General features: G+C 55.7%; 1 protein-coding gene across 1 annotated transcript; it reads right to left on the bottom strand.

The window, feature by feature from the left end:
* Nucleotides 1-4,148: 4,148 nt before the first annotated feature.
* Nucleotides 4,149-11,769, bottom strand: FHL3 (four and a half LIM domains 3). Its single transcript, NM_001034223.2, is given in 6 exon segments — nt 4,149-4,886; nt 5,014-5,200; nt 5,312-5,481; nt 6,304-6,478; nt 6,567-6,740; nt 11,604-11,769. Coding segments are annotated over 5 exon segments (843 nt in total). The 5' UTR covers nt 6,723-6,740; nt 11,604-11,769; the 3' UTR covers nt 4,149-4,731.
* Nucleotides 11,770-12,721: the final 952 nt, after the last annotated feature.

Genomic DNA, 12,721 nt, shown 5'->3' with positions numbered 1-12,721 from the left:
CAGTCCGTGCTATGGAGACTGCTGCAGTGCCCCCTGTTGGCCGGAGGTGTGTGGCGCGATACCGAACGATTTGCAGGTGCCTCTAGGGGGCACCCTTTCTTGCCTGGAGAATCCCAGGGACGACGGAGCCTGGTGGGCTGCCGTCTATGCGGTCGCACAGAGTCGGACACGACTGAAGTGACTTAGCAGCAACTTAGCAGCTAGGGGGCACACAGAAATCCACCAGTCTGGCGTTAAGGAACCTGACCTGGCCGGCGGGGACTTCCCTAGCTGTGCGGCCGGGCGGGTAGGGACCTGGACTGAGTAGCTGAGGAGCACGGATGGGAGCTGAAGAACCGAACTTGAGTCTCCAGCTCAGTGTGACCTGTGACAACGTTTTTCCCTCAGTAAAATGGGGATGATCACGGGGTTTTTTAACTTTCTTCTTTTCTTTCTCCTTCCCTTCCTCTCGTTTTGATATGTGGAAACAGGTTAACCTAATTGTCTATCAGCAGTGCTGCGTGAGTGCTAAGTCGCTTCAGTCACGTTCGATTCCTTGCGACCCTATGGACCATAACCCGCCAGGCTCCTCTGTCCAAGGGGTTCTCCAGGCAAGAATACTGGAGTGGGTCTCCATCCGCTCCTCCAGGGGATCTTCCCCATCCAGGGATCAAACCCACATCTCTTAGGTCTCTTGCATTAGCAGACAGGTTCTTTAACTCTCGTGCCACCTGGGAAACTCAAGGGACTGGTTAAATGAAATATAGTGCATTCAAGCAGTGAAATACTATATAACTGGGGGAAAAAAAAAAAAGAATGAAACAAGTCTATATGCCCACATCTAGCTGGAGAAATGAAAACCTATGTCCATATGTGCAGACATTCATAGCAGCACTATTCATTATCAACAAAGTTGCAACCCCCAAAGTCATTAACTGGTAAATATACAAACCAAATATGGTGTATCCATACAATGGAACATTATTCAGCAATAAAGGAATGTTACAATATGGATGAACCATGAAAGCATCGTGTTATGTGAAAGAAAGCAGACACGCAAAAAAAAAAAAAAAAAAAAAACCCACAGTGTATGTCCAGATGGCAAATCTATAGAGACAGAAAGTAGGTGAGTGGTTGCCTGCTGCTAGAGGTGAGACGGAAAGGAAATGCAAAAGAAATCTTTTGGAGGTGATAGAAAAATTCTTGGAAAAGGAAACACTCCAGTACTCTTGCCTTGAGAATCCCATAGACGGAGGAGCCTGGTAGGCTACAGTCCATGGGATTGCGAAGAGTCGGACACGACTGAGCGACTTCACTTTCACTTTTCACTCTCATGCACTGGAGAAGGAAATGGCAACCCACTCCAGTATTCTTGCCTGGAGAATCCCAGGGACAGAGGAGCCTGGGGGGGCTGTGTCTATGGGGTCACACAGGGTCGGACACGACTGAAGCGACTTAGCAGTGGCAGCAGCAGCAGAAAAATTCTAAAATTGAATTGTGGTGATAATTGCACAAATCTATTAAATTTGCTGAACTCAATTGAATTGTACACTCAAATTGAATGAATTTTATGATATGTAACATACCTCAATAAAGATGTTTCAAAAATCTGTATGAACTCAGGTGGAAAGATGGTCATACAGAGTGACAACAACTAGAGGCACAACAGTTTTTATAAAAATAGACATGCAAAGAGATTATTTCCAGAAAGATATCCAAGTAACAGTAAACCATTGTTGTCTATGAGGAGACAGACTGGAAGCTCTGGAATGTGAGGGAAATTTTTCTTTGTATATGTCCAAAGTACAGCATGAAAAATTTTCCTTAACATATATATGTATTACTTTTCAGTTTAAAAATACATGTAAAACTAAGTATGAAAATACATATATGCACATGCTTGCTTAACAAAAAAGAACTAGGAGGTCATAATATATGAAGGAGTTATTTGTAATTTACCTTCTTTTTTTGGTATTCTTCAATTTTTCTACAATAAGCATAAATTGCTTTTTGTTTTCGAAAATTTGAAAAATAACAGAGATAATGACTTTTGTCCTGCTTGCTCATGAGATGTTGTGAAGGTTATATTAATGTCTAAAAATTTAAGCAAGACCTCCAACTTAGGGATAGGATCCCCAGATACAACAAATTCCCAGAAATTTCTCCTGCACCTCTGGGAGAGAGGTAAGAAATTCCTCTTCTGGATTGCAGAGACTCAGTGTGTGTATCTTTTGAGGTGTGGGGGGTGGAGGGTAAAGGTCTGGGATTTACTGTATTTTATCACATACGAGACACTACCAAGTGTGCTAACCCCACCATTATTTTATGGTCGATTAAGAATGAAAGAAAAAAAAAAATTTTTTTTCAATTAAGCAGTGTCACATGGTTGATTATATGGTTGCATCTGGGTTTCTTAGGTCATAAATCTGAAAAATGTTTATCTTGAAATCAATGAACCATTATTGTACCTGCACATCCCTTTCCTCTTAGGTGAGTGGGTCACCTAAGCACCATTCACCTGATGCCTTCCTTCCCCTTAAACCTTCTCCTTCCTCATTCCTTCAGACCGGTCACCAAGTCCTGTCTTTTCCACTCCGGCTGCCACCTGTCTCATTATCTCTCACCTGGACCACTGCACCAGCCTCCTCCCCAGCCTGCTCATCTTACCCCTCCAATCCATTATTCACTATGCAGCGAAGTGATCCTCTCACGCCCCTGCTTAAAGATTTCCACTGCCTGGTTTACCCACAGGGTGAGGTCTGTTTCACTTGGCTTTCAGCGTTTCATGACCTGGCTGCTGCCTGCTGCTTTAGTCTTTTGGCACTTCCTCCAAATGAAATTACTGCTGCTTCCTCAAAATACACCATATGTTTTTTCAGGCCTCCAGGTCTTTGCATTAGCTGTTTTCTATGCTTGGACTACTCTTCCTCGGTAAGTTCTTTATTGAACATGTAGTTAAGTGCCGGAGGCTGAGTGTGGAGGGGTGAGCAAGGCAAGTGTGAATCCAACCCTGAGAGGCTGGTGGAAGAGAGACGAAAATGTCAACATACAATCATTAATGATAAGCACACACGGTGGGCTGGGCGTTCATCAAGGTTTGTTGAAAATGTCAAAGTTTAGGATTCAGATTGGTCCGGGAAGGCAGCGTGGAAAGTAGAACCCCGGATCTACCTATTTTGGGAACTTGACAAGTACAGTCTCCACCTCTGTGAAATGGAAAAACGCCCGCCCCATAGAATTTCGGAGAGGATTTCATTTCAGATACATATAATCACGCGGTTCTGCCGGCCCGGAGGGCCCCTCCCCCACTGGGCGCCGAAGGTCCGCCCGCCAGCCCGCCGGGCCGGGGGCCCCCCACCCGGGGGGAGACCGCGGGCGGGAAGTCAGTGGCTCAGCCCGCGCCGGCCGCCAGGACGCACGAGTCGGGCTCCGCCAGTCTAGACCGCGGAGCCCACATCGCAGGCCGCCGAGAGCGCAGGGGCAGGGGAGTCGGACGCCGGGAGAGGGGAGCAGCGCTCCGCCCATCGCCTCATTTTGGGGGACAGCCCCCCCACCCCCCACCCCCGGGCTCATTCCCGCCCCCGCCCTTGAATCACGGTGGGGCGGGGCCATGACCCATTCATGCCGGGAATCGGATCCAGATGTTCCCGCGGCGCGTGCAGCTGCATCCTTGCCTTTTTTGGCAAAAAACGTGCGGCCGCGAGCGGATCCCGGGCCGCCTCCGCTAATCCTACGAAAGAGGGGGAAGGGGGCTGAGGGTCTGGGCCCAGACTCGGGATTCGCACTGGATGCTCCGCGGGGTTCGTGGGGGGGCTGTTAAGGGAGGGGAGCGACTTGTACCTGGCGGGGAACCCAACACCAGCCGCCCCCGCCCCGGCTCCGGTCCGCAACCTCCCTAAATCCCTCCCTTCCTCACCGGAGGAAAAAGCCCTTTGCCAGCAGGCGGGGGAGGTGAAAGGGAGGTCGGCTAAGCCAGAGAGGGACGGTAGCGGCGGCGGGGATCCCCTTTCTGGGGAGAGATTTCCCACCCCGCCTGGAAGCTTCCTCCTGACCTGCAGGGAGGAGGTGGGAAGAACCTCCGAGTCCCTTGCTGTGCGAAGGAACCTTCCTTGCCCCTCCAACCCGCCTCCGCCCGCTCCCCCCACCTCCAGCCAAACAGAGGCCTTCACTTTCTCATACTGCTTTATTGCAGAATCTGAAACAGGGGGGCGAGCCAAACCCACCCCTCTGCCCATCTCTGGGCAAAATGGAGCTGAAATGAAAAGAGAAAACACTCACAACACGGGATGGGCAAAAACCTGTACCCTAGGACCCCCTACCCAGTGCTGCCCCAGACAGCCCCATCCTTGGGGATCCCAGTGGGACAGGGGTGGGGAGCGTCAAGCCTGAGTATATTCGACTTTTGAGGACTTCTCAGGCACCCAAAGGAGACCTAAAGTCTTTGGAGACAAGTCTACGTTGAAGGGGGATTGGGTCACAGAGCCCTGATTTGGGGAAAGGGCTTGGTCTGGGAAGCAAGCCCGACCTGAAGGGAGAGGACAGAGTTCTGGAGTTCAGGTTTGGGGAGGGGATTTGAATGATGATGAAGGCTCCGGGAGAGCCCAAGTTTGGGGGCCCTGGGTCAGGAAGTACCAGATTGAGGATGCTGGAGTGGGGAGGCTGAATCCTGGAGCCCAAGGGGAGCCCCAAATCGGGGAGAGGCTGGGTCCCAGAGGCCGTCTGGAGAAGGAGCCTTAGTCCCGGAGCCCTGGCTCAGGGCCCTGCCTGGCTGCAACCCTGGCACAGCACTTGGTCTCCGTCCGGCACGAAGCCCTGACCCACCAGGGAGGTGGAGCAGCGGGCGCAGGAGAAGCAGCTGTGGTGCCAGTGGCGGTCTTCGAAGGACACATACTTGCCTCCACCGAGTCCTGGAGGGAGGCTGAGGATTAGCGCTGCCGTCTGGAGGGCGGTCCTGTCCCTTGGCCTCACCGAGACCAGGTCCCCTGCCCCCCCATCTACACCTGACCCACTCCGTCTTTGGACCCCCTGACCCACCTGTGATGGGGCGCTTGCAGCTGCTGCACTTTGGTGCAAAGAGTTCTCCAAAACAGGTCACGCAGTAGGGATCGTCCTCTCGGGAGGTGAACTGCTGCCCTGCCAGGGGCGTCTGGCACCCAGTGCAGACCAGGCATTCTCGATGCCAGGGCTGGTCACGGTATGTCACACCACCCTGCGTCAGCGTCTGTGGGAGCAGCCTCTGTCAGCAAAGCGGGGGGGGCGTGGGGATTCCCACCCTGCAACAGAGCCTTGCTCACCACCTCCCGAGTGCAGTGGAGCTCCACGCTGCCCCCACCTTGCTGCAGCGGGCGCAGCGAGGAGCAAACTTGTTCTCATAGCAGGGCACGCAGTAGTGAGCGCCCTTGTCGGGCACAAAGGAACGGGAACCCAGCGGCTGCTCACAGCCGCTGCACAGGAAGCAGTGCTCATGCCACGTCTGGCCTCCGTACTCCAGCTTCCGGGACCCTGTGGGGAACAGGGGTCCCATCAGAGGCTGTGTCCCAGGCTCCTGAGTGCCACCCTCTGCTACCCTCCAGTAGGGTCCCTGCTGCTCCCGCAGCCTTGAAAGTGGTGTCCATCCATTTTCACCAGGGTCCCCACCTCGTATGTTACACATGCTAACTTTCCCCCAACACCAGACATGCTGGCTAAGCACATGACCTGAGGGTTTGGCCTAAGTGAAGTCCCCACATGTCCCAGAATATGACGACCTCAGCTGCAACCAGGCCTCTAGGTGATGGGCTCGATGACTCAGTACATGCTAAGCAAGCCCTTATACACCAGATGTGATAGTGTGAGCACACACACAAAGACCCCATCTACGAGGCAAGTGAGTCTAATATCTCAGACATGATACATTCAGTACATAGGAAGCCCCGACATATCCTCATCATGCCAAGTTCCACGTGTTCTAAATCCCCACATTCTATCAGCCATGCAGGTCACCACACGTGTTAAGTTCTCTATGTATCTGTCTTTTCTGACTTTGCACACAAGCCCCAATGCAACAAACACTGACAATCTCAGTACACTACGTGTACGTGTGCCAAATGTGTTAAGCCCCCAGGTGTGTATCACGCATGTCAGTCCTTGCACGTGCTGAGCTCCAAAGAGCAAAGAGGCACAACAGATCCTGCACACAGTTTCCAGGAACGTGTGGCATGGCCAGCTCTTTATCAAGCCTCCCTGTACATATCAGACAGGCATGCCAGTCCCACGCACACGCATGGATGCCACACAGATGCCAGGCATGCCAGTCCCACGCAGAGCGAGCCCCTGGGAACATACCGGGCATGACGGTCTCCCCACAGGCAGAGCACTGCGAGGAGAAGGCACTGCAGTAGCAGTCGTTACAGAGCAGCTCGCTGTCCTGGCAGGTGAAGGGCTCGTCGGCTAGGGAGCGCTGGCAGCGGCAGCAGCGGAAGCAGCCCTCGTGGAAGTGGCGGTCTTCATAGAACAGCTCCTGGAGGGAGCGTGGCAAGGGTGCTGGCACATTTGCCCCCTCCTGCCAGCTTCCACCCACTCCCTGCCCTCCGTGGTCCAGTCCTTACCCGTGAGTCGTGTCCGATCAGCTGCTGGCACTCGGCACATGTGTTGGCGAAGGTGTTGTCATAGCAGGGCACGCAGTAGGGGCCATCGTCTGTCTGGATGTATTTGCGCCCGTACAGGGACTCGCTGCATTTGGCACAGTCAAAGGCTTCGCTCATGGTGGCTGTGAGTGAGCCCTGTTAGGGGCACAAGGTGGGGCAGGGGTCACCCCGAGGAGCTGTGGCTTAGCCACATTGCATTAAAAAAAAAGAACAAGAGACTAGGCATAGGAAATGCCAGGTCAGAGCAGATGGTGATGGGGAATGGGTGCTTCTGGGAACGTAAGAGTCCTGTATGTTTATTTCTGTATTTAATGTTGGGGGTGAGGGGGATCAGGAAAAAATCAGGAAGCAGAAGTTCTTTTCTTATCTGGGCCCTGGCAGAACTGGGGGGAGGGGGCTTTTCCTGGGTCAGTGACTCATTTCCTGCCCCTACGTTTAGCCTGAGTTTAGCCTCCACTGTCTTTACTGTCTCCAAAAGGCTGTAGGAGCTGGGGCAAGGAGTCACCCTACCCTCTCCCGTATGAACAGTACTCTCACTGGCTCCTGACTCCCAGGAAGGGACATACCCAGAGCCCTGGAGTGAGGAGCTTTGGGATGACAATGGGGCTGTTTGTACCACCCCCCTCTCCCTGCCTCAATCCCATTCAGGAAACAGCAGAGTGTAAGAAGGATGCTGGGCCAGTGAATGGTAGAGGTGGAGGAGGCTGATGGGAGAAATGACATTGGGCCTCCCTTCCCAGGAGAACCCAGCAACAAGGACTTCAGAGGCTCAGCCCAGGTTTAACCAGGAAGGAAATCCTGCAAGCTGGACACAGCCAAGCTTCCCCAGCTGGACCCTCTGCCCTCACCCCACTCCACTTCCCTCTGCATCTTTGGCCACATCAGCCTGGGCAGCCTTGGCCTGCAACATCTGCAGCAGCTGTGACAGCACAGATGGCCAGCTGTCAGGTTTTGCCAGCAACAGGGGAGAAAAAAGGGAAACGAGATGCTTGGGGACAGAGAGGGGAACAGGCGATGACGCAGTGTGCCCTCTGCCCTCTCTCCTGCAGGACATCACTCCTGGCAGTGCCTGCAGAGCCCCAGAATCTTTCCATCCCCTTGGTCATTATTTCCTTCCCCTTGCCTCTGGGAGAAGACAGCCTGTCTCCAGCTTTTCTAAGGGTTTGGGGCTGGGGGAGTGAAGGGCGAGAGAGTGGGAGCCACTGAAGACATCTCCTCTCCAGTCAGGCCCCCTCTAGGGTGGGGAGTCAGGCAAGGGGGAGCACGGAGAGCTGCTGCTGCAGACACCCAGCCCCCCACCAAACCTCAGACACTTTCCATTTTCTCAGGAACAAAGCATGTTTGTGGGATGAGGTCATCCACACAGCTGCCTCTGCAGCAGGAGCTTGGGGAGTAGGGAGGATTAGGAAGTGGGGTTCCTGGTCCCTTCTGCTGCCCCTTGTTCCCATCTCGAGCCCCAAATTCGGAGCTCCCCACCCCAGCCTTCTCCATCAAGAAGCCTGCTCTCTCAGGACTGGGATCTTGGGTGGAGAGGAACCACCAGGACCCTGGGAAGGGGATCTTCTCACAGCTGCAGATGAATCTGAGGAGCACAAAGGGACCCACCAACCCACTCCCCTCATTAGACCCCAGGAACTGGCAGTCCCCAGAGCCTGGCCTGGCTCAAGCTGAAGAAAAAGCCCTCCTTTTCTCAGCCACCCCCAGCAGGAAATTCTAGCAACAAGCATTGCTCAGACTCGAGGCACCAGCGGATGCCCCAGGCCTGGAGGGCCTGGTTCTTCTGAAGGGGTGACTCGAGCTCGCAGCTACCCTTCTGTCATGGGAGGACACTCAGTTCTTACTCCAGGCCAGGAGCCACCAGGGGCTGGGGTTTTCAGAGTGGAGACTCCTGGGCTGGGGGCTATGCTGGAGGGTGGAGTCCACTTCCCACCATTCAGGCCTAGGTTTCTTCTGGCCCAACATCTGAGGGTGGCCTGGGCTGCCGGCCACTGTGCAGCAGGGGGCCGCACAGGTGGAGAGTAGCCATGCATCACTCTGGGAGAGCCCTGGGCCTTCCCTTCCTTCCTGGCTTGGCCCCCGGCAACCACCTTCCCAGGCCCAGACTAGTCCTAGGTCCGCCCCCTGGGAGGCAGTCACCACTCTGAGACAGGGGCACCCCAAATAGGGAATGGGCGTGGCTTCGGCTTCTCTCCCAGAATTCCCTGGTCCCCTAGTCTGTCCAGCTGGGCTCCGATGAGGACAGAGTGAAGGGCACTCTCAAGGCCCACCTGTCTCTGCCCTTTTTCTGCCCCTCCCCCCTCCCCCTTCCCTGGCAGGGCTGGGGAGCTAAAGGGAGCCTCCATGGCTGGTTGGGGGTTGCGGGGGAGACTGCTCAGTCTGCCAGATGGCGCTCAGCCGCTGCCCTCACCAACACACATACACCTCTACACCTGACTCAGACGCACACTTCTGACACCTCCCCGCAAATCTGCAGCTCAGAATGGCTGGTTAAATGGCTGCAGCCTGTGGTATGTAAAGGCCTGAACTGTGAAATATAAACTTAGGTGATTTCAAGCAAGTCACTTAGGCTCCCTCAGCTTGTTTTCCCATCTAATACTACCTCCTACCTCCTAGGGTTGTTGCCAGACTTGGATATGATGGAAAAAAAAAATCTGATGATACCTGGAAAGCACTTGGGAGATACTAAGTAGTCAGTAAATGGTAGTTCTTAGTGTTTTTATTGATATTATTAGCCCCTTACTCATACTGAGGTCAGACTACAGTTTCTCAGCCAGGCCTGGGTCAGGGGGCTGGGCTGGGACTTGACCTTGACATTCTCAGGGTGGGCCTGGGGAGAAAACTAAAAGGGAACCCCCTAGTTGTGCTGGGGAAACCGAAGAGGCGCAGGCTACGGGGCTCACTGAGACCAGTGGGGGCAAGTCTGACTCCAGTGAACATAATTCTGAAAGCTCCAACATAGGTGTACAGGTATACTCGTCTGCATGCTGTTTTGCCTCTCACAAAGCCCGCCCACCATCTGTGTGTACACACTAAGTCACTCCAGTCGTGTCCGACTCTTTGCATCCTTATGTACTGTAGCCCACCAGGCTCCTCTGTCCATGGGATTCTCCAGGCAAGAATACTGGAGTGGGTTGCCATTCCCTTCTCCAGGGGATCTTCCCAGGATTGAACCCGTATCTCCTGCAGCTCCCACATTACAGGCGGATTCTTTATGGCTGAGCCACCAGGGAAGCCCCTACCATTTATCAGATCACACATAAGGCAGGCAGGATAGGGTATCATCCTCACTTTACAGCTGAGTACAGAGGCCAGGGAAAAGGCAGAAGCATGCCCAAAGTCACTCAGGTATCAGAGAGTCCAGGTCCCCTGCCTCCCAGCTGGGAGCCTTTTCTCATTTCCCTAGAAACGGTGGGGGAGGGGGTGTTCAGCATTTAAGGGGGGGGGACGACGACAGGAGATGCTGGGTGATGTCACTTGTACAAGAGCCTGGCTCTTCTCCCCAGCTGCCGGCCCTGAGACTGGAAGACATCCAGAAGTCTTTCCAAGTACCCCTGCCAACCGCTCAACCCCTTTGCCCCCCTCTACCCCCCACTGTCCATGAGGACCCTGGCCAGGTCCCACAGCTGTGACTCACAATCAGAACTGATCCCTCCTCCCCCAGTTTTCAGGAGTTGACAAGACACTTGAGGGGAGAAATCAAACTCCCCCCGCCTCATCCTTGCTACTAGGCATCAACCCCAAACTCTTCACTCTTTTCTCCCCACCTCCCTCCACCATGGGGGCCTGGGAGTCAGAGCAGTTTGGTAGAAGGGGGGTTGGGAAGCAGGATCCAGCAGCTGCTCTGGGGACAGAAGAGGAACAGTTCATTCACCCCAGGTCCCCCAGGGCTGAAGCAGAGCGTCCAAGACTGGAGTTTAAAAATAAGCTGGGGCTGTCTCCAGCAGTGTGTGAGGCTCCTTCTTGATGTCTTACTGTCTCAGGTCCGCTGCTCTCCTAGTTCTGTTGCCCCACGTCCTCACCTCCCAATCTTTAGGGGCCTGAGTCCTTAGGGGTCTGTCCTGGAAACTGTCACCGTCCCTCCGTGACATCTGTCTCGGTGTCTAACTCTGCTCCGCTCTGGACGTCTGTGTCTGTACTTCAGCAGCTGTCTGTATGTTTCGTGTCTGTATCTCTCCTGTCTGTATCTCTAACCGGCTATCTTCCAACTTCAGCCTCTGTGGATTTCTACCTCCATTCACCCAAGTCTTGGCATCTCAGTGTCTCCAAAGGGTGGAATGTCTCGGTCCTTACCAGTGGCCCTTCTCTATCTCTTAGCATCTCTGTATGTCTGAGTGTCTCTGCCTTCAGTCTCTGGATGTCTCTCTAGGCCTCTCTGAGGCTTGATGACCACAAGACTAATAAAGTTTAAGCTCAGGGGCCCTTCATTTGCGCTGAACCCTCCAAGGCCCTAGACTGGGCCGACAACACGTCTGGGGTCCCTGCATGCTTTTTTCCTAAAGTGTTCCGCTCCACAAAACCTGGGCCCGTCCCAAAGCCTCGGGTCTGCCTCCTGGTGACCTGCGCCCCGGTCTCTGTCCCTGTTTCAGGTATCTCTGCACCCTCCGGTCTAAGCTCGCCGCCGCTCCTGTCCAGTCTCGGTCTCCCGCTCCCACCGGGCTTTCTGGAAGCGGGTTTCTTGAACCCTCTCCCTCGGTCTCTCTCGATTCTCGCTTTTCTATTTCAAACTTGGCCCCCTCCCCCGCCTAACTCGAGTAGCAGCCCCCGCCCCGGCCAGGCGGCCCGGGGCGGTGAGGTCCGGGGGGCGCCCCCGGGGCTCGGCGTCCGCGCGCCACCGGCTCCAGCGGGTTCCCGGCGCCCGCGGCCGGACCCAGGCGGGGCCCCGGGGCAGAGGGCGGGGGCTGCGGCTACCCTTAACCCCCGGCTGACCGTCTGTCCCCTCCCGCCCGAGGGCGGGGGCCGGGAGCGGGGATGGGGAGCCAGGCTCGGCGGGGAGCTCACCTCGAAGCGGGCGGCGAGAGCGGGGCGCGGTGCTCACGCGCGGGGGCGGTAAGGTGGGCAGCCGGGGCCGCGTCCCTCGGCGGCTCCTACCAGCGGGCTGGGCCGAGCCGGGGCCGAGCGAGCAGCCGGCCAGTCTGCCGGCGGCACACGGACTGTGTGGGCGAGTGGGAGCGCGGCCCCAATCCCTCCCCGAGGAAGTGAGCGCGGGGGCCCGCCCCGCCCGGACCCCGCCCCCGGCCGCCCCTGCCCGCGGGGTGCGGACCCCGCCCCCGGTCCTCGTCCCGGAGGCTGGGGGCCAGACCCCGCCCCCACCTTCCTTTTAGACTGGAGCTGGCCCCAGCCCCCTTGGCCTAACCTGGCTCTCCCAGCCTTCCAGGGCCGCCAGGACCCCGCCCCAGTCCCCTCCCTTCAGCTTTTGCTGGCCTCCCTCCCTTCCCCCCCCCATCTCGCCCCCTTCCCCCCCATCTCCCTTCCCCTCGCCGCCCCCAGCAGCTAGCTGTATTCAATCTTAGGCAAGGGATACCCGGAGGCAGCAGACCAAGGTCCATTTGGGGACCGAGAGAGAGTCCTCCTTCGTGTCCACTTCGTGTTACCGCCCCCTCCCAGTTTACCCGCAGGGATCACACTCAGCCCGAATTTGTAAAAGAGGACTTAGGCCAGCCTGGAGGAGGAGGTGGTTTTTACCCTGCTGTCGCGTCCCTGGCAGTGGGAACCAAGATGTTCTCCGGAAACAAGGAATGAAGCAAGGACCCCCTCTCTAGGGCTTTGACCTTCAAAGGGCTTTATTTCACAACTCTAAAGTGGCGAAAACAGAAGTAACCGCCGCCTCCAGCTCATCGTGGAGCAGAGAAGACCTTCCTTGGTCTCCACAGTGCCCAGGAATAGTTTCGACCTTTGAGGCCCAGGGGAGACCCATATCCTAGGCCCCATGACTTCAGAGCTTCTCAAGAAGGGGTGTGAGGAGTGTGCATGGATGGGGCGCTTGCAAGGGGCGATGGAGGGAAGTCCTTCTCCCCGACCTTTGCAGTTTCCAACCTTCCGACTTCCTCCCTGTGCCCTGCCTGGGAGGGAGCACTGGCGCCTGCCAGGAACACAAGGCCCCTCCAGGTCCTTGAGGC

Source organism: Bos taurus, chromosome 3 (genome assembly GCF_002263795.3).
Source record: "Bos taurus isolate L1 Dominette 01449 registration number 42190680 breed Hereford chromosome 3, ARS-UCD2.0, whole genome shotgun sequence".
Taxonomy (NCBI): domain Eukaryota; kingdom Metazoa; phylum Chordata; class Mammalia; order Artiodactyla; family Bovidae; genus Bos; species Bos taurus.
Note: the sequence above shows the minus strand (reverse complement) of the source record. Positions and strands in the feature narration are given on the sequence as shown.